The sequence below is a fragment of the Homarus americanus genome, unplaced genomic scaffold, assembly GCF_018991925.1.
Source record: "Homarus americanus isolate GMGI-L3 unplaced genomic scaffold, GMGI_Hamer_2.0 scaffold48354, whole genome shotgun sequence".
Classification (NCBI taxonomy): Eukaryota; Metazoa; Arthropoda; class Malacostraca; order Decapoda; family Nephropidae; genus Homarus; species Homarus americanus.
The window spans coordinates 7,566,546-7,592,937 of NW_024723833.1; the positions used below are offsets into that span (position 1 = coordinate 7,566,546).

The window sequence follows — 26,392 nt, forward strand, 5'->3', positions numbered from 1 at the left end:
AAAGTTATGAGCATTATCTCTTCCTTGTTCATATAAGAGAGAGAGAGAGAGAGAGAGAGAGAATACGGACACACGTGCTCACTATTTATCTACCTGTTGAAGTCCTCCACACACACACACACACACAGGTGGGAGGGGGAGGGAGGCAAGTGGGTAGGGGTAGAGAGGGGCATGCAGGTGAGTGGGAGGGCAAGAGGGGCCCATACGCCAGGTAGCGCCACACGAGGGACTGCTGACGGAGGTTACGGTTGAGACTTATTGTCCTTTAATAAGTGAGAAAAGTCAGGCTAGGAACTGTAAACAACTCTCTCTCTCTCTCTCTCTCTCTCCCCACCCGCTCCCTCGCCCCCTCTCACTTTCTCCGCCGCTCCCTCGCCCTCTCACTATCTCAGACTATCCCAATCCCCCCTCCCCACTCATTTTTCTCAGCCCAGCACACTCCCTCACCCTCTCTGTCTCTCATTTTCTCTACCTCTCCCCCCCTCTTCCCTGTCTCGCTCACTTTCTCTACCCCTTCCCCCTCCTCCCCGTCTCTCTCACTTTTTACCTCTCCCGCCCCTCCCTCCTTTCTCAACCTCTCCCCGCCTCTCACTTTCTCAACCTCTCCCGCCTCTTTCACTTTCTCTACCTCTCCCCGCCCCTCCTCCCCGTCTCTCTCACTTTCTCAACCTCTCCCCGCCTCTTTCACTTTCTCAACCTCTCCCCGCCTCTCTCACTTTCTCTACCTCTCCCCGCCTACTCCCTCACTCTCTCTCTCTAGCGATGGAGGAGCGTAAACTACAATAACTACAGGCGTGACTTCCGCTACACAATGACGAGGACTCAGTGAACCAGCTCCGGCCAGACACGATACCGGGCTACTGTAAAAATGTGGAAAACAAGAAGAAGAAACTAGAAGACTGAAAGAGAAAGTTCCCTCCCCACCAAAAAAAAGAAAGAGATTTACACGAGTGAAAGCAAAGTGGCATATTGTCTGAATTTTCCTAAACTTTACTTAAGTTTAACAATACTACTACTACTTCTACTACTACTATTACTACTGCTACTACTACGATTTGCTGTGGTGGTGGTGAGTCTACTACTACTACAAACTTTACATCAGATTTAACTCCCCAAACAGATAAAGATAAGGAAGGTATTTTTTAACGATTCACTCACAACGTCTAACTTTCTTTTGAAGAGAGAGAGAGAGAGAGAGAGAGAGAGAGAGATACATTTTGGTGAGAGTGTCAACAGGTACGGATATATAGGCCAGGCTAGCTCAACTAACAATCACTCTTGACTCCAAAACTCTTCCCTTCCTGATAAACTTTCACGCGGGAACAATTATTCCTCCAGTGGTTAGAGAGAGAGAGAGAGAGAATTTACCTCATAAATTAGAGAGAGAATTTACCTCATAAATTATTAGTTACAATTACAATCTTTTTTTACCTTTTAGTTCCTCTCACTCAATGTATTGTATCTCAGGACATCACAATCTTATCTCAAATACCGAATCACCATCAACCGAATCACATCAACCGAATCACCATCAACTGAATCACCATCAACCAAATCACCATCAAGCAGTAAATGATGAAACAAATTACTGAAAATAGTGATCCCAAAACTGCATTCATCAGTGAGGGAAAAAATGAACAGTGAAGAAAAGTAAACACGAGTGAACAGGTATTACACCACGCAGTGTTGAACATGTGGGGCGTAGCGTCGGGGGGTGGGGGTTGGAGGGGTGGTTGTGGGGGATCATATGGTTGTGGCTCGTGGGAATTCCTCGTGGGGGCGTGAGAGAGGAGGAAGGGAAAAGAAAGAATGGGTGGGAGAGGTGATGGAAGGAGAATGTAAGGAGAAACAAAGTGGAGGAAAGAGTAGGTGAGAGTTTGTACCTCGCTTGAAAACATAGTCTATTTTATGTCTTGTACCAGAGAGGGAGAGTGTGTATGGTAGTTGTTGGTCACCGTCACTCAGGATACAGTTAACATCAAGTAAATAAGGTAAACGTAGTTTGCACACCCTAGAAAAATTCAAGCAGACTATATACCAGGAAGGATGTAGGAGAGAACTGAACCACACTGTACAGCCTGGCTATATCGGGTTGCTGAGAAAGTGTGGCTGACAGTGTGACCTTAACAAGGCCAAGTTTTTTATGACTACCACCTGGCACTTTACCTGCAGGAACATATGTGTACATTTTACTTTAGTTGCTCCCCCCCCCCCTTGAGGTGTGAGCAGCGCGGTCAATGCCGTCTGTACCTTAGTGTGTACTGTATCTACTGTATGTGTCGGGATCACAGACCCAGAACGGAAGAGCTACGATGTTCTATATGTACTCACCATAACCTCAAGAGCTGAACTGTTGGTTGGGTCAAAGGTCAAGGTCACAGCTTTGAAAAATGAGCCACCAGCGTGAACTGGCACCTCGCTCCAGAACCTCCTGGTTCTTCCTAGTATTAGTTCCTCCCTGTCTGTCCGTCGACACGTGAAGCAGCACTGACGAACCATCTGTAATATATGGTAATGTTAGAATTTGTTGGATCAGAATGTTAAGTAAGGAACAGATAAAGTCCCACTGAACACATCCCACTAAATACTTTCCACAGAAGAAAATTCCCGCTTGCGTGTTATGACGTGAACAAACCCCAACATTGTGTCACGTGAGCCACAACACGCTGTTGAGGAGAGCCTTAGGTGCGGCAGGTGTAACTAAGTCAGGAAGATGACGTTGTTTGTGGACTGTGTCCCTCAACCACTGACCGAGTGTAGTATCTGACACACACACCTGGCGTCACCAGTGTCATAACCACCACCTCCTGGCAACCACAATCCCTCCCCCCCCTCACACCCCCTCCACCTCCCCTGCCCCTCCTCCAGACACGTCAACTTTCCCCTCACTCCATCACAACCACCGCCATCGCCTTTGGCACCAGATCTAACCTGTTGTAATGGACAAATTTGCATCTTAGTCACATAATGTCCCTCATGTAATGTATGATTATGGTTGGCATAAATATTTTAGATACCGGATTAAAATATGCTATTACAACCCCCAAACATTTAAAAATTGCAAAACTCAACCTGAAGAGTAAATAAAAACTACAGCGTCCATCTTGAAAGCGGGCAAAATGTAGGTTAGCCGACTTGTTTTCACTAATCACTGCAGTCACAAGCACCTTCATACCAGTTCTCTATCAACAGGGGAAGTATTCTGATCCACTACTATTGCTATTTTACTTTATTTCCTCATCGTTATCCATCATTACATAACACCAAACTCCCACCAGCCAACACTCACTCACTCCTAAGTCACCGTTCCCTCACATACTCATTCTTTCACTCACTCACCACCAGTGTTTATTTTTTGTGGAGAAGTAAATACAAAATGAAAAAATACACACACAGACAGACAGACAGACAGACCAAAAACATTAACATGCCCTGAAATAATAAGCAAGAAGAAATAATAATAATAATAATAATAACACAAAAATGTTAATACAAATAAAACTGTACTGATCATAACAACAATAGAAATAAAAATAATAAAAATAAATAAATAACCCATAAACCTTCTCTCATGATCTAACAAACAACGATAACACACAGAGTTGATCACTATATATCCACAACGGCACAATCTTACATAAACAGACTTAACAGGTAAGTGAATGTGCCGAGTCATGATGACTTGCAGGCGTGAGAGATGGAGCCAGATTTCCCAGAGGTCAACGGGCGAGGGTGAGTGGCAGGTACTTATACTTTCCTTACACCTCGCACTTCCACTTCCTCCTCACAACCCTGCCCAAAGAGATACCATCCATGTAACGTAATGTCTTATGATATTGTACTGTACCAAATCACGTACCAAGACATATACTGTAATCAACTGTAATCAATTATTTTTGTAATGGCCACTAAAGGTAAAATATAAGATTCAGCTCGTTAATAATGTCGCCTTCAACTAATATGTCACCTTTATCAATCTGTCTATTATTTTCTAACCAGTGTAGTTACATATCCTACGTTTAAGTCAAGATAACATTAGATAACATTAGATAACAGAGCCTCGTGTACCACCTGCCTCCCCCCCGCCCCCCCCAGGCAAGAGCAAAATGAAAAATGGTTACTTGTTAAGATGACCAAAACAATAACTTAAATTTAACTTACAATACAGGGTTAGAGAGGAGTATATCTCGCCGTATGAACATGAATTACCATCAAATACCCATAATTTCATCACCTTGCCTCACTAACTACTGACCGGGGTGGGAAAAGTGTCCATACCTGCGACACGTATCTACCACACACCTGTTATTGCCGTGTTAATTACTTGCCAGGTGGGTACTTTCCCTTCCTGGATAGTGATTTAATTACGAACGTGGACACTTACTTTCCCTCTGTGGAACGTGGGACTTACTCGCTGTGGTACTGTCTCTAGGTATGTACTAGTTCTTCTACTTTTTTCACCAGTACTACTACTACCACTATCGCGACTGCTATTACCACTACAACTAGTACCACGATTACCGCCACCACTGCTACTACCGCCATCACTACTACTACCTTACCACCACTATCACAATTACTACACCAACCACCACTAGTATTCCCTCGTCAGGCAACGGATAACGGGCAGGAGCAGGAACAACTCATTTCCCAAATCCTTCTACTGTAACACGACGGGTATAAAGTACTGACAATATGTTTACTTACAAACAAAAAACATATAATTATCTCCTCATCCCCAATTGATCATCATATGCCTCATAATACACTGCATATACTGTACTGTCATTATCTATACATCCTTTTAACACCCAACATCAACACAGTTCGGTAAAATTGCAGTTTCTCTACCAATTGGTTTTTGACCATATATCTAGGTTTTTCCCATGGTATTTGGTGTGATTCATCCGAATTTGATCTTCATTTCCGTCGGAAGACTCTTTTTTTAATTAACCCCCCACTGCATAGAATCTGACCTAACCAACCAAAGAAACCCAGCCAAGTTAAACAGAAAGTACTTATTTGACATTTGGTACCAATGAAAGTAACTCTGTTGAAGCATCATGGTGTATTTTTTTTTGGGGGACGTTAGAGTACAGTACGTACAGCCCGAGCGAGTCTGTTATAACCCAACAGACAACACGGGGTGACTGCAGATTTGCATGAATTTCCTTTATGAATTTACCATCTTGGTTATTACCCATTTGCGACGGAAGTGGTATTAGAGTGTTGTTGGAATTGACAAATAACAACTTCTGGTGAACCCAAAATTGCTCTAACCCAATAGGGAGTAAAACTGCAGCAATACCCACACTTCTTTACACTATCAGGTCGCCAAGCACGGTGGCTAGGGCTGTACCTCCCTACACTTTCCTCCACTAATATCTAACCCTGACCTTAACAAATTAACATGGCCCAGAACACCACATTACACACAAAACTTACATGAAAGTCCACATGGAGAGCAGCCCAACGACGGTCTATCCCAGTGATTTTCAACCTTTTTCATCTCACGGCACAGTGAGCCAGGCACTAAAATGGTCGAGGCACACCATCAGTATTTAAGGCGGATCTACACTACGGAATTAAGGAGATAATTTAAAACTGCCATTTAGGCTTTTAATGAACAACACAATTGTTTATTTATTGCATCATTGAAAACGTATCCTAATGCATTTTTTTTAAATGCTATCCAAATGCTATTTAAACTCCCGCGGCACACCTACGAATGCTTCGCGGCACACTAATGTGCCGCGGCACATTGGTTGAAAATCGCTGGTCTATCCTCTCTCGTCCACTGGTCAACACTGTCAGGACGATTCACTCCTGTTTCATAAACCTCTCCGAAACTTCGAAGTTGTTTACCCCATCTAAACGATTCATTTGTGGTTCGTATTGTCTCGTTCAGTGAGGTAGAGATGACGCCGTGGCCCTTCGTATAACAAGTTAGCAACAATGACTACTTCTTCTACCATACTCTTATCATATAATATTACTGTGTTATCTAAATTGAGGTCAAATCCTTCCTACACGGCTTAATAATAAAATCAACGACAATAACCATAATGACACTCTCTTTAGCTGTAGACCCGGGTGAGGGCCTCACTATACACTATATTATCACATAGAGTCGGGTTCGCCATAGCCAGTGTACAAAATAAACGACCTTAACGCACAATATCAATTTTGGTCACAAAACACACCTGCAGTAAAGGTCAGTGTGACTATATAGGTCAGGTTGTTACCTCTGATTGGCTGGGGTTTGCTGTCATAGATATTCATTTAGTACACAGGGTAAGACATATCCGGCTCTGTGGTAATGTACACAGGGTAAGACATCCGGCTCTGTGGTAATGTACACAGGGTAAGACATCCGGCTCTGTGGTAATGTACACAGGGTAAGACATCCGGCTCTGTGGTAATGTACACAGGGTAAGACATATCCGGCTCTGTGGTAATGTACACAGGGTAAGACATCCGGCTCTGTGGTAATGTACACAGGGTAAGACATCCGGCTCTGTGGTAATGTACACAGGGTAAGACATCCGGCTCTGTGGTAATGTACACAGGGTAAGACATCCGGCTCTGTGGTAATAATCAACTGTGTGCCAGACCATTACCTACCACAGCATTTTATAAGTATTGATCCATTATTCCCTGTGTCATTCCACTCCTCTTACTGTCACGAATCTGTCACAATGATGCACAGAAAACCTCACCACTACCACCTCATCTTCAACACTAATACGTCATGCATCATAAATAATAAAAACGACGTCACCACCCCCCAAAAAATCGATCACCATTCTGTCATAAACCACAAAGGTACATTAAAAAAAAGACTCACACACTTTTACCATATAATAGAGGTAACTTCTCATACTATCTCTCGTCACTTCCTCATCATGACGCAAAAATTATACAGCTTGGCTTGGGTTGGGTTGGGTTGGGTACAGATGATATAATATACTGAGAATGACGTCACGAACAGTTAGTGGGGAAAAAAGTTCGACGTCACGAACAATAAGAGGGAAAAAAAGTTTGACGTCACGAACACTTGGAAGAAAAAAAAGTTTGAAGTCACGAACACTTGGAAGAAAAAAAAAGTTTGACGTCACGAACACTTGGAAGAAAAAAAAAGTTTGACGTCACGAACACTTGGAAGAAAAAAAAGTTTGAAGATTATGAATTTCAGAGAGAAGAGCTGTGAAGAGCCTAGTGCCATCTGGTAACTTTCCTATAGATTATGACTCGACACTTCTTTATGGGCGGTTCCATCCCTAACTGACAATTTACCCCCAGTTATCGTCACAAATCATCATCTACGCAATTATATAACATTTATTAGAAGGTGAAAGCTGACCAATAAACGCTGGTAACGATCAATAAATTGAATCAAGTACATACGCTGTAATGGCAGACGATACTCCTGGCAAGACGGTTTATATTAGACACGACAGACAGAGAAAGGGAGAGAGTTTGGTCCTGTATATGTCATCAATCCAAGACAAAAGTGAAAGGCCTTATATTATTCACCACTATACTCTCACCGCTACGTGTAGAGTGGGAGCAGCAACCTAACCTAACCATATACAGTATAACCATTATCTACATACAACCAATGTGAATAATAGGGATTCATACCATTAATATATCCCCTTATATATCGTCATGTCTTTATATATATATGAGGTTAAATTTTGATAGCCAAATATAAAATCACCCAAAACATGACTTGGGATATACCGATAAGTGCAAGCATATTAGACCAACGGATATACTCACAAACATTAATACATATACAGTATATACTTACATTGGTATACATAAAAATACACAGTATAATGCATGCATATACCGATACATATAAATACATGTTAGTACAATACATACATATGCCGTTATACGAAGATATAAAATATTAATGTAGACATAAGCTGATATATAAAGCATTACATACAGATGCTTAGTGCCATGAATACCTTAGGGTAGATAGATAGATGTGTTGAAATAAATATACAGTACAAGACTGACAGACAGACAGAAATGTGATTTTTTTTGCGAAAGATAGACAGCTAGACTAAAATAAGACAATAAGGTAACATAAACAGGGCATAATGTAAACAGAATAATGTAAACAGAGCATAATGTAAACAAAATAATGTAAACAGCATAATGTAAACAGAATAATGTAAACAGCATAATGTAAACAGAATAATGTAAACAGCATAATGTAAACAAAATAATGTAAACAGCATAATGTAAACAAAATAATGTAAACAGCATAATGTAAACAAAATAATGTAAACAGCATAATGTAAACAGAATAATGTAAACAGCATAATGTAAACAGAATAATGTAAACAGCATAATGTAAACAAAATAATGTAAACAGCATAATGTAAACAAAATAATGTAAACAGCATAATGTAAACAAAATAATGTAAACAGCATAATGTAAACAGAATAATGTAAACAGCATAATGTAAACAAAGCACAACGTAAACAGTGTATAATGTAAACAACTATGCCGGATTCTCCCCTCTACATAGCCAGGGAGAAACTCACCTCACATCCTGCTTTCTTCTAGACGATGCGGTGGTCGTGGGTGTTGATGGGCGTGGTGGTGTGGGCGTGTGTGGGCGTGAAGGCTAGTCCTGAAGCAGCGCCACAACCTGAAGCGGTGGCAGAGGCTGACCCAGACCCTGCCAGAGGAAAACGACAGTTATGTGAGTACTAGTGTGTGTGTGTGTGTGTGTGTGTAGATTCCACTTTGTTTTACGATTCCAGTGCGCTTGATAGATATACCCGTACGTTCTCAAAGCCCTGGTTAAGAACAAATTTAAAATTATACGAACCTTTTGACAACCTAACTTTGTATCATCAATTAATTAGGTTACATATATTCTTAATCTTACCTTGGGTGGAAATTATAATATGCGAAAGTTTAAGAGAATTCATTGAGTGACTGTTATAGTGGGAGTCACGCGTCATTCACTCGACACTGCGATCAGTTTCTCTCTCACAAAAGTATCATCAAAGAGACTCTAAGGTGAGGTATCAGGGCATTTCTCTTCCCAACTAACTATATAAGCAGTCCTAAAGCATTAATGCCTCGGTTGTCCCACTGTCAGAGATTTACTATTAAACCACAGGGAGTCACTCATTTGGTTATACCCGGTAGGTAATTTGGATGAAAATTCCGGTACACTACCTACTCTTTGGTGGATGATAACTATATTTTTTTCTGAAATTGCCCTGCACCACATATTTCACTTTGTTGCCCCTGGGAAAACGTAATTATATAAAAAAAAAATTCAGGAAAACAAAAATATGAATGACTTCGTTCACATAAAATTTGGTCTAATATCTAGCATACGAGTATTTCATAGCCTTCACCCAGCAAATATGAAATTATAATTTCCTGGTTGTATCCCATTATCGTTCATGGCCTTGTGTAATGCTGATACAATGAAAGGGAAGGTCATTATGTCAAGTTACTATGAATGGTGTCAGTGTGGATGCTGTCACGCGTTTACTACTGGCGCTCTTTATATAAGGAGTTGACAGTTTTATCACTACACGGGAGAATGAATACAGTCTTAAGAAACAATATTCACTAAGAGAGAGAGAGAGAGAGAGAGAGAGAGAGAGAGAGAGAGAGAGAGAGAGATTAGCCCCTCATTCCACCATAAACAATGACAGGAAGTCCCATCGGCCACATTTCCCACGTGTCGTAACTGGGTGTAATTTATCAACACTTTCGCTTTTCTTCCTATTTTCTCCCAGATTGACCAGTCCGGTAGTGTGTGTGTGTGTGCAATGTTTATCTCTTTTTTATTTTACCACAGAACAGATCCCTCAAAAATCAACAAGAGTTATCAATGTTATAAACTCAAGTATACCTCAAAAACATAATTTTCACCTTGACTACAAAACATACAGTCATAGAAGCCTGAAATATTAGGAAAATAACAACTTTATTAATAAATGATTCATAAAGTAATAATAATGCTTTGAAAATGAGATCCTCTGGAATATACAAAAATCTTCAATTGAAATTCAACAAAAAAGACACCATTTTTCATCATAAATCTGGGTTCTGTAGCTGTTTCCGCGATGATTTTTGTCATAATATTTTGTTAAGTAATGTAAACCTTAATCATTATGTTGTGTCCTTTACAGAAGATTTAAATTTAAAGATTATTTACCCGACTGAACTATGTGAATTAATTTGTGTATGATAATGCTATACAGAGACTTATACAAATGATATTTCAAAACTGTCGGACGTGCATATAAAAATGGCCAGGATCTAGATTCTTAAAAATAAAGTTCATACGATAATTACTCCTCCTAAGTGAACATAAAAGAAAGTACCCAACTAATTGACTTCAACTAAAACGACACAAATAACATTAAAATTATCCAAATTAGCCAAGTTTATTTAACAACAATTAAAGGACAAAAAATTAACCTTGAGAATCCATCCAAAAATTATCCACGGTTTATATTTTCACTTTAAGTCAGCCAGTGAGTGTAGAGTACATTCTTAAAATATTCAGTTACGAGAGATATTTATAGTACAGTACGAGGCTATGAGAATCTAGACCCACAGTGACGTCGTTAGGGCCCCTTGCCACGTCTGCCTATCCAACCGACGTTAGTTTAACCTTCAGGATGAACAGTGGACGCTAAGACCCACAACTGTTATTATAGGTTTTACGATCAATTTGTTTATCTTGGAAGAAAAAAAATACGATGATTCTAGGGAGTTCTGGACGTTGACAAAAATATTTTTTTTGGTCATTTCAGTGGTAACTGGTAAGAGCGGTATGTAATTCAAGCAGATTGAGTTAAATTTGATTAAGTTCAATTAGGTTAGGTTAGGTTAGATTCAGTAAGGTTAGGCTAAAATGATTTATACAAGATATTCAACCAAAACAAAGATTACGGGGTTTATTCATAATTCCCATCAGCATCTATTCTGTCTGTGTGTGTGTGTGTGTGTGTGTGTGTGTGTGTGTGTGTGTGTGTGTGTGTGTGTGTGTGTGTGTGTGTGTGTGTGTGTGCAATTTGGATGCTATGTTAGGACGTTATTTTTGTGCTTAAGATTACGTCAACTAGTTGGGGGAAATCTTACATCTTCAGATACGAGGATTATTCATTGTAGAGTATTTGACAACCTATATCCTGGAATCAGTTAATGTATGGGGCAGCATTAAGGTAGATATAATGAAATCAAAATACGACCCACTGAGTTCATTTCTAAATGCTAAGAGGCCTTTCCGGATGAAATAGATAAGATTTGATTAGGTCCAATTAACATTTCTTAAATAAAAAATGCCAGTTAAGATTGTTGACGTCCAGGATCTTTTATGGAAACAATTGTATTGTCCTCTGACAGTTCTGACCTATTTTTACGACAGTTTGAACTTTTTTCACGACACTTTACTGAGACAACATAAAAACTACGACAGCCCAGCACGTTACTAAACCCTAGACGCATGGTGCCAGCGTATTAGCGCTTCTACTAACTATAAATACATCAAATACAGATGATATTCAAATAGGTTGTGATGTAAATAACACTGAATGGGGGTTATCGGTAAGAAGGCAAGTATAATTCAATGTTTATCAGCTCTGATATTCAAGAACCGATTGTATATAATACCCTAACATAATATATCAGTTTATAACAGTAGTCATTGAAAGCCAGGGGTGTTTGTTTAAGTCCCATGAGAAAGTTACTCACCCAAAACATATATTCTCACTCTTTTTCTGCATAACTGTATTCTTCACGTCCGTTGTGACTATACAATACCGTCCAAAAGTCTTCAGAAAAATGCCAAGGCAGACAATGATGGCCTATCTAATTTCCTCGTGGGACTGTGTAAACAAACATTAAGGAATCTTGACGATAATCTGTACATATTCAGTATAATACCATAGTTTGTATGTAGCCTTCATGTGTTGCTGCTATCAAGGTGTATACTTTATTAATATCTTGTATATATTTTGCTCTCACAATCCACTACATATTATGGCTATAAAACGTTCATGTTGTTACGTAACGTCATGACTCATGTAAAACTCAGTAATGATAACACTACGAAGAGAAATATTTTAGTTCTAATGTTGTATTTTTCTATTAATATCAGTTAAACTTCTTCCTGTCAATTATTTTAACTGTATTTAATGAATAATTAGACTGCCGGGTAAGATAACCATTCATTGTTTTCTGCAACCTATATTCTTGCATAAAATATCAAATAAAAATTTAATGAAATGAAAACAAGGTCAATTATCTTATATTCGGGTGATAAAGTAACTGTATATACCAGTCTAATTATATAAATTACATCACACTTTTCAAAAATAAAATTTATGAGCTATTAATGAATTACCATGCTATAAAGGCTGTGTCATATCTCATAAGTAATGCATTTAAACTTATAGACAGAAAATGTGAAAAAAATCATGACGTAACTTCACTAGACGTAAACGTTTTAACTTAACAGCCGCCTGTACCTTAAACCAGTACCCTGTCGTCGTATGTACAGTATACTGAAGCAGTTTCTACTGGCGGTATAATGGCGTTTGTTTGACTGATTTAGTAACCAGAGACGAATCAGTGAAAACATAGGACATGTGAGCCAACAACTATAATTTATTGTATGCTTCATTTGTTTTGCCTGACTCTTCTCTTACTGTTAGTGAATCAGCCAAATAAACGCCATCTTTTCGGCAGTAGAGATCTGCCGTCTTTGTATCTGACAGCAGGGGACGAGTTCACCCGTAGCCTGTAGCTTTGGAGGTCCTGGCGTCATCTGCATCCCAGTTTTAATTATTCCCTGACCACAAGAACAGTACAACAAAATATCAATTCTTGCGAGTTTAAATTATAGTTCTTGCAAATATTTTATGTTCCATTCTATTATCAAAATACCTCTGTAGTTATATAGTTTACTGATAAGGAACGGATTTTTTATATACGTATAAGCTGTAAGTATAGATGTGCCGCCGGGACCTTTTATAAGTTTGCCCTCATTCAGTTTTGCAAGATAATAATTGTCATTCAACAGCTACCATTATACAAAAATACTTATCTTAAAAGCGTATTTGATCTTCTCATATTCCTTTTATTGCAATCATAGTAATGAGAGGAGGTAGTATCACTGTGCATCTTATAAACTCTTGCAGAATTGGACAGGTCATAAAACAGGACCAAAGTGACAGTTGTGAGTGGCTCACATTCCATAGCGTCTTGGCCAATATAAATATATTAGTAAAAACTTCTGCAGTAAAAGTACTTAAGTACTACTTCATCGGGCTTCTCTTGGTTAGTCACATTTATAAACATTTAATGTGAAAATATGTTAGCTGCATATTAGTCTATTTAAAGAAAAAACATAACGTGAAGATTGATGGGGGTAAATTCCAGAATTTAATATTGTGAGCCACGCACATATACTGTACACAAACACACACAGCTTGAGCATGGCCGTGACGGAGTGTAGTGTTGAGGTGTGTTGTGTGGTGGTATTACAGCAGCCATCGGTAGCATGCTACACCACATGAGACAGTCCTTCAACACTGGGCTCTACACCTTGGGTGCCACAATAGACCACCACGTTGTGCCTGGGGTACGTTACGCTGCCGAGCGCATCACAGAAGACGTCGCCCCGAGCATTGGTAAAGCCATCATGAAGGCTGGGAACCGAGTTGCTCTGAAAACTGCGGAGAGCGTACAGGCAACGGCCCAGGTAGTGAATAACAAGATAGTGCCGGCTATTGAAGACCACCTGGTGGAGATGGGCAACGCTGCAGTGCCCTATATCAACCACGGTATTGATGTCTTGGAGGCCGGGATACAACGAGGCGCCCAGGTTGTCTCCAGATCCACGGCCAAAGGTATCGACCGTTTAGGATCCAAAGTCCTGGGCGAGCAGCGACACAACCGCGTCAAGAATATCGCCCACAACATCCAGGGAGGTATTAGTAGTAGTCTTAACACACTAGCTAGTGCTATTACCAGCTTCAACTCACCCCAAGACTCTCACACTTACCCTACCACCGACCGAGATTACCATGACTATATAGTCTCCCAGTACAGTGACTATAACCACGACCCCCAGTACACGGACCACTACTACCACTCCCCGGACCCTTCCTCCCAGTACTATTACTCCCCGGACGCCTACTCCCAGTACTCCCATTCACCACTACGGTCCCACCAACCTGCAGTACGGACGGTAGGCGAAGCTCTAAGCAAAGTAGTGGACAACACGGCCTACTCACTCTCAACCCGCCTGCTGGGTAGTAACCTGACTAAGGCCGTAGCTCCTCTAGCGAAGTCCGTCACTAAATCCATGGGACAAACTATACCTGCAGTTTCCTTCGGTGACGGCCGTATCGTGATCGATCTGCCGGGGACGGAGACGCAGAAGTCGGACAACGTGAGGGGCTGTACAACGCCTGCGGGGGAGCAAGGGTACTGTAAGGACCTCAGCGACTGTCCTGACCTCATCCTCGACCTCACCAACCTACGCAAGTCTGTCTGTTTCAAGAGTCTCTTTGTCCCGGGCGTCTGCTGCCCCTCCGACGGGCTAGAGTGAGTTAGCCTTCTTATAACTTCGTTTTTCTTACTCTAGATCACCATTACTGTATTCATGTCTATACTTGTTCTCAGTCCTACTCTAATTGTTCTCATAATGACCATTATATACTATAATTATTGCTATGATCAATGTAATCAATAGTAGTAGTGACAACAGCTATTATTTTGTTGACTTTTTTTATGAATTACATTTTGCCCTTTTATTAGTATTATAATTATCACGGCTACTAATATTAACTTACAGAAGTGTCAACAGTGTAAACGACCATCCTGGTCGACCAAGACCAGTGAACACCCCTGACCGTCCATCCCGACCAGTTACCGCCCCCCCACCACCCATCCCTCCTCTCGCAATCACCACCCGCCGCCCACCACCCGTAAGTACAGCCATTCCATAAGTTAATGACACCTTGTATTTCTCGTCCTCAGGCACGAAAACTGTTCACTATTTGTCTGAAGTTCTTTTTCTTTTGTCACCAATATTTTCTTTTGGTTTTCGAAGATGTATAATTTATGGAAAAAGTTAATCGTGAAAAGTAACCGTTTTCTATGAGTGCTTTTGAACCCGTTTTCTATGAGAATTTGTTTTTTAGTTTACCCTATACGTTCTCTACTATGCAGTAACAGGTGGCGGTGTAGTAAAATTTTGAGACATTTATAAAAATACTGAGAATGTGTCAGTTGAGCTCGCTTATTAGATATTCCTTGGTATCTAAACTTTTCGCTGTCCAATAGTATCCATCCGTCGGTCTACAGAAGAATGATTTTCGCCCTAAGTGTGTGGTCATTGTTAATTTCAAAACATAGTGGCTACCAGATTACGACATTAAACCGTTTATGAAAGATAAAACCAAAACCCAACATTCCTAACCTATTTAATGATCTTGGAGTCTCATCAGTAAGTCTGATAAATTACGTTGGTTCACCCGTGTTAGAGGGAACTCTTCCAGGATAAAATTGCTAGCATCGGTGCACACATGATGTACAAAACATATTGTAAACAAACACTACAAAATGGATTGATCTCGCATTCCAACGCTAAATCGTTAGATTGAATTTGGTAATATGCTATGATACTACTTACCAGGTGCATCCCAAGCGACCACTAGAGACAACGTGACCACTGTACACTGATCATATCGAACACATTATAACAAAACATTTCCAGAGCCGCCATGAATGTTTAGAATAAGAATAACACGGAGCAATACCTCCAACTGTCACACCACACTTCACCGCCATGTCTGCCGTTCCTCGTCATTGTTGCCAACCGAGAGTTTTATCTCATTAGTTTTAATTGTTGGTGGATTGTCACCAGTGTAATTACTGACCTTGTTATGAGCTTCAAGACTTTCATTGTTGAAGCGTAGTTGTGTACTACATTATAACGTCAAGTATTGTCAACCCAAATTTGAGATTATCGTTAGATCTACCCCCTTACAATATAACTAAACTTGAAGCATTTGTTGCTATAAAAGATTCCATGTAAAAAAAATGCTTCATATATCACAAGGCTATTTCATTATTTAAAATCCCAGCGAGGAACTTCGTTACAGACGTAACAACATGTTGTATATTGTAATTGGCCTGGTTAATATAAATAATTATAAGCCTCAGTTGTGCCAGTTACAAAACATTTTCCTTATCTTAGCAGATGCGACGTTCGCCATCACCAGGTAGGAATTACCGTGTTCATACTTTAAGCTTAAGCTTATACTTGTACTAATGATGTTCCTGGGCAATGTTTGTGATTGAGTCTTAACTGTTTACAGGTGAGTGGCAGCACACCCAGACCACGGCCAATACAACCCCTCACAGAACGTCCCCCCACTGACTCCTTCCGTATGTACTGAGTGTGTCATAAATTGACGTATATAAATGGCTAAAGTTTTCTCAAACAACCAGAAAAAGTATACAGTCTTTCATCCTGTGTATATAAAATTCATAAGGGGTTTACTTTTCTTTATATAAAAATGGGTGATAGAAAAATCCATGTGATTATTAAGGTTTTTAAGTGAATTTGTCTTAAAACAATAAAACAGGGAGAGAAGTCTTCCTGTTCGTCTCAACCCATCTCCCACACCTTGTATCTACAGTATACTGTACCTAAAAGGTCCACCGCTCTCTATTCTACCCTTGACCACACTGCCTCACTATTATTCCCTCAATAGTGTCCTTCCACCATCGTATCTCTCCTACAGATACAGATGGCAACAATGACCTCCTGTCAGATCCCCTTCCACACCCTGTTTCATTTTACAGGAGGTGAGAACCTAACTGCCGTACATTGCGTCTCCCTTACAAAGTGTGGAGTTTCCTGAACCTCAGTACCGCCACCATCACCTTTTTAAACCACTTGCACACAACCTACTCTCTCCTTAATGACCTTCCCACACCCTATGCCTTTTTGTTAACACTCAACACACGTCCATCATTATATCTTCCCAACAGAGTGTGGAGTGCCCAAGATCCCGACTTTCCGTGTGGTGGGCGGGGTGGAGTCGCGTCGCGGACAGTGGCCATGGATGGCGTCCGTCTGGCTCCACGGGCCCAAGAAGACCGAGTTCTGGTGTGGCGGATCTCTCGTGTCCAGCCAGTACATCCTGACGGCCGCCCATTGCACTAAGGACTCTAGGGGCAAGACGTGAGTACAAGGGGCAAGATTGTTGTATCATTAATCAGTATATTACCGTAGCGAGTGGGAAATTAATGGCGATGCTACACATACTCAGAGCGTTGTATTGTACTGCAAAAATCATCTTAATCTGCCATAGTAACTCCGGAGTTTGTTTGTACAGTAAATGTTTAAATATGAACACTGTAGTTCTTAACCTGCTTGAGATACACAACGGTACTGGACTCACTGTGACCCACTGAACGTTTTCTTTCAGATTCAACCCTCAGCAGTTCAGTGTGCGTCTGGGTGACCACAACATCTTCAGCCAGAGTGATGACTTTATCTCCAACCCTCAGACTTATAGGTGAGTGATACTTATATGTCACTTAAGTTTAAGTCTTCAGTAAAATGTACAAAGGTTCCCAACAACTTGTTTTTTATGTGTTATCCTCGCGATCACGAGTTCAGCGTACGGGGCAGTGATGCTCTACGTCTGTTTCCGTCAAAGTTTGTTTCCTCTCGGCAACTTTCCCTTGACTAACGGGATCAATTTTAGCTTTTGTATGAAGATTTATTATGACGGGTTCACACACACACACACACACACACACACACACACACACACACACACACATATATATATATATATATATATATATATATATATATATATATATATATATATATATATATATATATATATATATATAAATAAATATATATATACAGTATTTAAAAGCACACAGCTATGTAACTATGTCTACATACATACATATGGTTATAATATTGATTGACTTTCGTTTTTAAGGATGGCTACACTAAGGTCACATAGATGAGATTTTGTTTTAAGGTGTAGAAGCTGTTGCCAACACAGCAACCACACCACACCGGTGTCAACAAGGTGCGTGACCCAGTGTCAAGGAATAACACAGGGAAACCGGAAACTACATGTAAAAACTTTGCCACACTGTCACCCGGCCCAGGGACTGACCCCGGAGCCAAGCTAAAGATCCACCAAAATGTACCCAATAGTGATAAACATTCATCTCACAGAGTGACAGAAATCCAGCCTCATCCAGACTTCAAGGCTCACGGGTTCTACAACGACGTGGCGCTGATCCGTCTTGACCGCCCTGTGGACTTCACCGAGTACATCCTGCCTGTGTGTCTGCCCTCTGAGAACTTCTCCAGGCGACCCCTCGACAGTATGGTGGGCCAGACCCCCTCTGTAATAGGCTGGGGGTCCACCTTCTATGGTATGTTCCTTCTTCACAACTTTCGATCAAGTACTGTATAAGGTACCCTTGTTTTTTCAGGAGTTGTTTTAAGTATATATCTCATGCATATTAACTCTAACACAGTTGTCTGTCATATACGAGATCAGATAGTTACATTTTATTAACTCGCGACACATGTGTGATACAGGAGGGCAGGAGAGCTCGTCACTGAGGGAGGCTCAGCTACCCGTCTGGAAGAACAGCGACTGTAACGACGCTTACTTCCAACCCATCACTGAGATCTTCCTGTGTGCTGGCTTTGTTGAGGGCGGCCGGGATGCCTGCCAGGTATTGTGCTGCTTCCCACTGTTAACTTAACCAAATATAAACTTCAATCAATCAATTAGGTAGTCATCCCTGTGTCTGAGGGTTGGCGACCATGGCTGTCAACTCCAAAAGTTTTCACGCTGTCATTGCCAATCCTCCCAGATTTTGTACATTTTGGGGACCCGGGTTTTCATTTCACATACCAAATTCTGCCTGCTCTTGGCCCACAGAGGAAAGGTATTGAAAAAGGAACCTTGTCTTTTTTATATACACAACAATAGATGTGCTTGACTAAGGGATGGTTAAAATGCAAACATAGTAGAACGAATCCAAGGAATATTGTTTGTATCTAACTGGCTGTTAGAAAGGTTCATAAACTGAATATTCTTAAATCTAATTAATTAATGCCTGGTGTTCTAAAAAAATCTAATTACCTAAAGCATGGTTGTCATAAAACTGATTGGCTAATGTACGGTGTTTTCCCACAGGGCGACAGTGGAGGGCCCCTTCAGTTATACACAGAGGGCCGCTGGGTACAGATTGGTCTCGTCTCCTTTGGAAACAGATGTGCCGAGCCTGGCTACCCTGGGGTCTACACGAGAATCACACACTTTATGCCCTGGATACGAAGCAACTTGCGCTGAGTCTAGAAACTTTATAAAAATGTGATTTTATACGTCCAGGACTCTAGAACCTTGATAATTTCATACACAGCAGTTCTGTAAGTGGGAGATGCCTCTATCTTCGTGGATAAGCAGAATACTTAAACCCCTATATGTTATGGTTCTACATCTGGAATCCTGAAATATTAAAAAAGTGGTTCAATGTTTGTGGAATCCTGAAACCTCTGTAGAATATGTATGTGTGTCTATGTATGTGTGTGAGTGGAACCTATCAACTTCCTTCTTAACATGTGAAACCTTGGAACCTTCATAATTAATTTTTTTGTGAGTGGAAACCTGGAACCTCCGGGTATAGAGGACCTTGGAACTCAAATAGACTGCGGCTCAATGCTTCCCGTATACTGTAGATGGTTCCACAAGTAACGAACCTCTCTCAGTCTCCAAGGATGAAGTTTTATATTGTAAACCAATTCTGGCTCCACGAACAGAGGTTTTCTTATAAAACACCTCAACTATCAAATAAATTAACTCTATACTGTACATGTTTATTCTCTGAACCCTCTAAGGTCAAAGGTCATCCACTCAAAATGCACCTGTTAATCCCATCATTCACCCCAGGTCAAAGTTCAGTTTGGATACAAGTCCTTAGGTCTCTATTAATATCAGTTTTACATTTTAACACCGATTGAACCCTGGAACTTATAATGTCAAGGTTCTCTTAGTAATACATAGTGAAAGGGTTCACCAGAACCTCGCAATTCATATCCAGAACCCAAAGTATTTAACTCGAACCTTTCTTGGCCCTTCTTGGCTCAAATAACTTATTATAAACAGTGGAACATCACTCTAAATTTCTTGTTCTCATGATCGCGCTAAAACAACGTAGCATTGTGATCTAAACGTCTATGAACCCAGGTGTCTTCATTTTATAAAATTTCATGGCCAGTTTTGTTCATACTATCTGACAGAAAACCTGCAATGTTCTCCCGAACTCTCTAATCATTTACTCACAATCATCCATTGAAACCCCGATTTCACGAGTGTCATGATTTTCTCTTGTCCTCCGAACCTCTGCTGTACTATTTAAGACTTTGAATTCGAATTCTCAAACCATAGTAAATAATTTTTTTCCCAGTAAAATAGGGTTGAGAGAAAGCATCCATTTAAGATAAAATTTCAATGCAATACCAACTGTACACCATGTTTGGGTGGTAGTGTATTATTACATCTGTTAGCGGGTAAAAATATTAACGAACAAACTTCAAAGAATCTTGATTCAGTGTGTTCCTGTGAATCTCATTTTATTAGCGATTGTTTGTAAACGAAATATCTGATACAGGGGATAGTTGTTATTACATTTTTTGTTGTGTAGTGTAGCTGTGTAGTTTTAGCATTATTTTTGTTTAGCTGTTATTGAAGTGCCCGATGAATAAAATGGTCATAATTGTTTTGTTGTTCTTGTAAAATACATTGTAACTGGTTCGTTCAGACATAAGTCATAATATGTATGTGTCAATTTACGTAAGACGAGAAAGCCTCACAACAGCGCGTGACAGAGACGTGACCGATCGCCCGGGCGGCTAACGAGCCGATCAGTGGCGAAGAGGATAAAAGTAAAAAGTAAATGACTGTACCTGTAATTATTAGAATAACGTTAATGATAATAACTTTATTGTAGAATGATATCCATACATGACCGTAAATACAAACATAAACTGAAATAAAGAATACTACTGTTATAGTTGTTTAGACAACATATCCATGAGAACCTAGTAACAGCTGTAAATATTTTTGTATCCTTGTAAACAAACGCTATACTGTATCTTGGGTTACAGTTACCGGAACGCTAAACAGTGTGAGAATTGGAGAGTATTGAAGGCGGCCAGGCGGGTAATTGTTTCAACGTTGAATTGATGGTCAGTCTTAAAGTGTTATTTCAACGTCAATGAAGAACTGAATTAACTGCATGTGGCTGCTGGGGAGGAGCTCGGTTAACTAAGCATATCATTTATTAATACTATTTATAATTTCATTGTTCATTATTTCAATAAATGTAAGACACAATGGCTGATGAATCAGCTTTTAAGCTACAAAGTAACATATTTATAGCTCTGTATCCCTTTGGCTGGATGATGAGGTAAGAGTCCTGGTGACATGACAATGTACTTAACTAACCTACTTAACCACAAAATAAACACTCAAAGATTCTTACGATGACTCTCCCCACCCACCTCGTTTCACTTTTTTTTTTTCGAGAGGGTACCCGGCTGGATTAAGCGACGACACAAAGATGGATATATAGATATTCACATGTTGAATTTTCCCCTAGTGACAGCATAATTCATTTTATCCCCTTCACTGATCGGCTCGTTAGCTGCGACCTTTATGCCATACCTTTTTTTTTTACCTTCCCTCGTCTTACAAATCACTAAGAATTTGGGCTCAGACGTTGATATGCCGGTGCCATTCTTAAGACTGCATACTCAACATCTTATTTAATTTTAATCTATTCTGTAGATTTTACTGCGTGTTCGTGTCGGCCACAGATCAGACAGTAGACAAATCTTGTACAGTATTGTTTGAAATTAAACTATTCCTACGTTTTATTAGCAAAACCAGAAATATTTTTATTATATGAATTTGAGTACAGTACATGATGATTTTTAGTTTTTATCTAGAACTCTTATTAATAACGTGTTAGAGTTTGTCTGTGATCCAGGAATGTGATGACAACAAACTCTGCTGGCCAGATCACATTCCCTTGTATATTGTTGTAAATATATGTAATTGTGAAAAAACCGAGTCTTTATTACTCCTCCATCATGCTGGGATTGTATCTATGTGTTTCCGACGTCGACATTTTCTCTGGTGATTAAGAATGGTGGAGGAAGGTGTTGAAATATAACGTCACACACTTTCCGTTTTAATTTTTAATTCATCGGGTACACACACGAAACCAAGGAATCGCATACCCGGTTAGCCATAAGGAGTTGAAACTCCTTTATTGTTATGGATGCTCTGTTCAACTTACATAGCTAATCTATACCTGTGGTGTAATGGTCAGCATGCTCGCCTCGCAAGCGAGCGGACCCGGGTTCAATCCCCTGGCAGGGTGAAACTATAGGTGGCCCTAGGGCCGGCCATCCTCGTTGCACGAGGGAAAACCATTAATGGTAAATAAGAACGTCAACTATCAAAGAAAATGAAAGTTAAAGTTGGCTGGATGTAAAGGACCCGGAATGTATCACTAAATTACCGAGACCCTTTTTTTTTACTCAAGGTTATCTTTAAATTTTGTCACAATTGCAGTAGAAAATGTATAATACAAACACGAAGCCACAGCTCAAGCAAAATATCGATTACTACAATGTTACATGGAAGGAAATGCAGGGGTTATAAAGGTATTTGCTCCCATTTTGGCACAGACTAACAGTACCGTAATTATAAACTAAATTTATCTAAGTGCACATGGGTGTACTTTCAAATGAGTGGTTAAAGTGCAGTTTAAGACCTACTGAGCAACCCCCCTTTTATAGTTTATTTTGTTGTACTGTAGTTCTATTTCCTCTTTCCAGATACACAATGCAAAATTGTCAGAAATGAATAGCCAATTTAACTTTGCATTTCAGCTAATAGACCGGTGGTCGGCGACACACGCACCACTATAACATCCTTACAGACTCTCAGTTTGGATTTAGAGCTAGAAGGTCAACTGCGAGTGCTCTGCTATCCTTTACTAATGCCATCTTAAACTCCTTTGATGACAGTCAGTTCACAGTCGGAATATTCTTGGACCTCTCTAAAGCCTTTGATATTGTCGACCATACCATCCTCCTGTCAAAGCTTGAATATTACGGAGTTAGGGGCTTATCCCACAATTGGTTTACCTCATATCTGTCTAACAGGAGGCAGTATGTCTTACTGTACATAAACAATATAATCCACTCCAGCACACTCATAAAATACAACTTATTTGCAGACGACATTATTCTCTATGCCAACAACTCAGATCTACATTCCTTGATGAGAACTATGAACAGTGAATTGACTAAGTTAGGAGCAAGGTAATACGTAATAAACAGACCTTAAACTTTGAAAAAAACACTACACAATCTTTCACAGATTTGGACCCCCCTGTACCTTGGTAATACAGTCTTCAACCGTGAAAAAAATACGAAATTCCTTGGGGTTATTGTTGATGAGAAACCACATACAAGCCATTCATAGTAAATCAATACACAGTGCAGTATCCTGTATCACACTCATCAGTCATTCACTCTTGTAGCAATGAAAGAAATCTAGTACAGCCACTCCTCGACTTACGACAGGGTTAGGGACCCAAATCCAGGTCGTAAGTCGAAAATGCGAAGATAATACATAGACAATCTAATATGGGTGTCTCTTTTTCTTCTCAGCACCACAAAACTCTCACTTTTAAGCTTGCTAGCCATTTTAAAGGGAAATACAAACGAAAATTTTGTCAGTACACAGCGCAATCACTAACGTCGGGACTCGAAAATACATAATTTGAAATTTTTTGGTATGAATTGGGCGGTAGTATGTCGTGGTCGTAAGTCAAGTAAGTCGTAAGTCGAGGAGTAGCTGTATTATGATCATGTTTACCAACACTTGATATATTGATACACACTATGGGGGGACCTCTGGCTCTTCAAAAACACAACCCCTGATTATTACACTAACGAACAATTTGCTAAATTGAAAATATTAAAATTAGAGGATATTAACACCTACTATGCTCTGCCCTATTTGTTTACAAGTCAGTCAACCACTTGATTGACAATACAATTATTTCTAGTTCCAGAATAATCAGAGATACAGCTTAAGACACCCAGAATTACTAAGACCACCCTCCATGCTCTCCTCTCAGTCCCAGACCTCCATAAAATATCTTGGTGTGAAGGTGTGGAACAACTTACCCCAACCCAATTGTCTTAGCATTAATATTTTTGTAATACCTACTTTATATTCCTGCATTTATTATACCAAAACCATTACATCATAAATTGTCAAGTAGATAGATAAAAATTAAAACCATTGCAATAATTATATCTGCCAACTAAACACGATACTGACAGTGTACTGCGCACATCATTGTCATCCTTAATAGCTCTTTTATTCATATTACGCTTCATAACATTCAAACCCACCGCGCTTGTAGTCAAAGAAAACGGGAAACGTTGGCAAAGGATTATTCACCTACTGAATGTTGTTTTATACGAGGATACTAAATGTTACATAATACAATACTTCCTTGAGATAAATGTACAGTATATATCAGGTGCCTTCAACAGTGCTCAGGCTCTCAACTGGCTCAGAAGGTACCCCGAAGTCTTGTGGATGCGGTGAAGGTGATGTTGGTGGTGGAAATGAGGATGATGTATGAGGACGAGAGGTGATGCTGGGTCCACTTTGGATCTTATTTGGCAAGATGGTTGGCTTAAGGTGGTCAGTACTGACGGTGTTATGTCTGCCAAAGCGGTCGATCATCAGGAACTTTGCTGAATGGAATACAACTGGGAAAGGGCCAGTGTAAGGACATTGGAGTGGGATCTGGTGGGCGTCATGCCTTACAAGAACTTGTACAGTGCTAAGGATAGCCATGGGAATGTTGTTGAGGCAGCAAGATGATTGGCGAGGAGAAAGTGACTTTGAATGATGCTATTGATTATCATAACGTTTGAAGTAGGTCATAGCGGGCAGCAGGAGTGATGTGGTCAGGATCTTGAGTGAGCAAAAAATCTCCAGGAAGGCGAGGTTTCCAAGGGTGAGGTATTCCAGGCTGCAGTTGAGGTCGTCTTTGTGTGTGGCACAAATGCTGAGGAGTACCAGGGGGAGGACACCCACCCAGGGGTAAGGATGGGGTTGAGCCTTGATGGAGTCCTTCAGGTGGTGATGAAAGTGTTCCACCATACCATTTCATTGGGGGTGGTAGGCTGTGGTGCAATGACAGAAGTCACCGAGGAACTGTAGGAGACCTTGCCAGAGCTGCGACTCGAACTGTGCCCCGCAATTTGAAATGATGGTCGTCGGGGCTCCAAAACATGAGACCCAACCTGAAATGAATGCCAGGGTGGTGGTTTCAGCAGTGATATCGAGCATAGGGATGGCTTCTGCCCATCTCGTGAAGCGGTTGATGCAGGTGAAGAGGTAGGTGTATCCACGGTTAGCCAACTACAAGCAGCTGTTCTTGATCCCAGTGTGCTGATTGGCTATCAGACTAGCAAAGGACAGACTCCCACTGGACCAATCACATACCACCACTGATTTCTCACACCGTTCCTCACAGGGATAAAAAGGGTGCGACAGAGCATCTCACCAAGCACCAGTCGCAGCTCTCCACACTCCTCCAAGCAACTCGAGACTCGCCTAAAGCCTTCAGCTCACTCCGCTGATCATACTATAGAGCAGTGTTTTTCAAACTTTTTTTACTGCGACCCACAGCCAGAACAACAATTTGAATTGCAACCCATTAAACCTAAGTGTAATGATATGAAATGAGTAAATCAAAGACAAACACTGACATGAGAGGTAAAGAAAGAATCAGGAAATGCTCTCCTTGCAGTCGCTTCCAAGCCTAAATTATGGTGCATTTATTTTTATTTTCTTACAGTATTTATTTTCGCGACCCATTTTATTTATTTTTTCTTATTTATTTTCGCGACCCATTTTTATTTTGCGACCCAATTTATTTATTTCGCGACCCACTGAAGGGTCGGGACCCATAGTTTGAAAACCCCTGCTATAGAGTATGCAGTACATGTACTTTATTTTTGTCCAATAGTTTTCTTTTCCCATCTCCTAGTACTGTACTGTAGTAGAGTACAGTACTGTATAGCTAAACTGTAGTGTGTGTTTGTAAAGGGTAGATAGACAGAGAATTAAAGAGAATAGATCAAACACACTACACCCCCACCATAAAACATGTACAACAATGTTATGCCCCACCACCAATAACATTCTCCCTGTC

General features: G+C 40.3%; 1 protein-coding gene across 3 annotated transcripts in view; it reads left to right on the forward strand.

Annotated features, from left to right (window-relative positions):
* LOC121863855 (proclotting enzyme-like) overlaps positions 1-21,613 on the forward strand; it is a 33,957-nt gene extending 12,344 nt beyond the window's left edge. For 2 of the 3 annotated variants that reach the window (XM_042362743.1, XM_042362742.1), the window contains exons 2-10: positions 8,591-8,729; positions 13,552-14,614; positions 14,865-14,997; positions 16,393-16,462; positions 17,072-17,264; positions 17,512-17,601; positions 18,291-18,493; positions 18,663-18,802; positions 19,270-21,613. In XM_042362743.1, coding sequence (XP_042218677.1) covers positions 8,594-8,729; positions 13,552-14,614; positions 14,865-14,997; positions 16,393-16,462; positions 17,072-17,264; positions 17,512-17,601; positions 18,291-18,493; positions 18,663-18,802; positions 19,270-19,425 — 2,184 coding nt within the window. In that variant the 5' untranslated portion in view covers positions 8,591-8,593 and the 3' untranslated portion in view covers positions 19,426-21,613. The remainder of the gene's footprint in view (positions 1-8,590; positions 8,730-13,551; positions 14,615-14,864; positions 14,998-16,392; positions 16,463-17,071; positions 17,265-17,511; positions 17,602-18,290; positions 18,494-18,662; positions 18,803-19,269) is intronic. The other variant, XM_042362744.1, reaches the window with a different exon arrangement.
* The last annotated feature ends 4,779 nt before the right edge of the window (positions 21,614-26,392 follow it).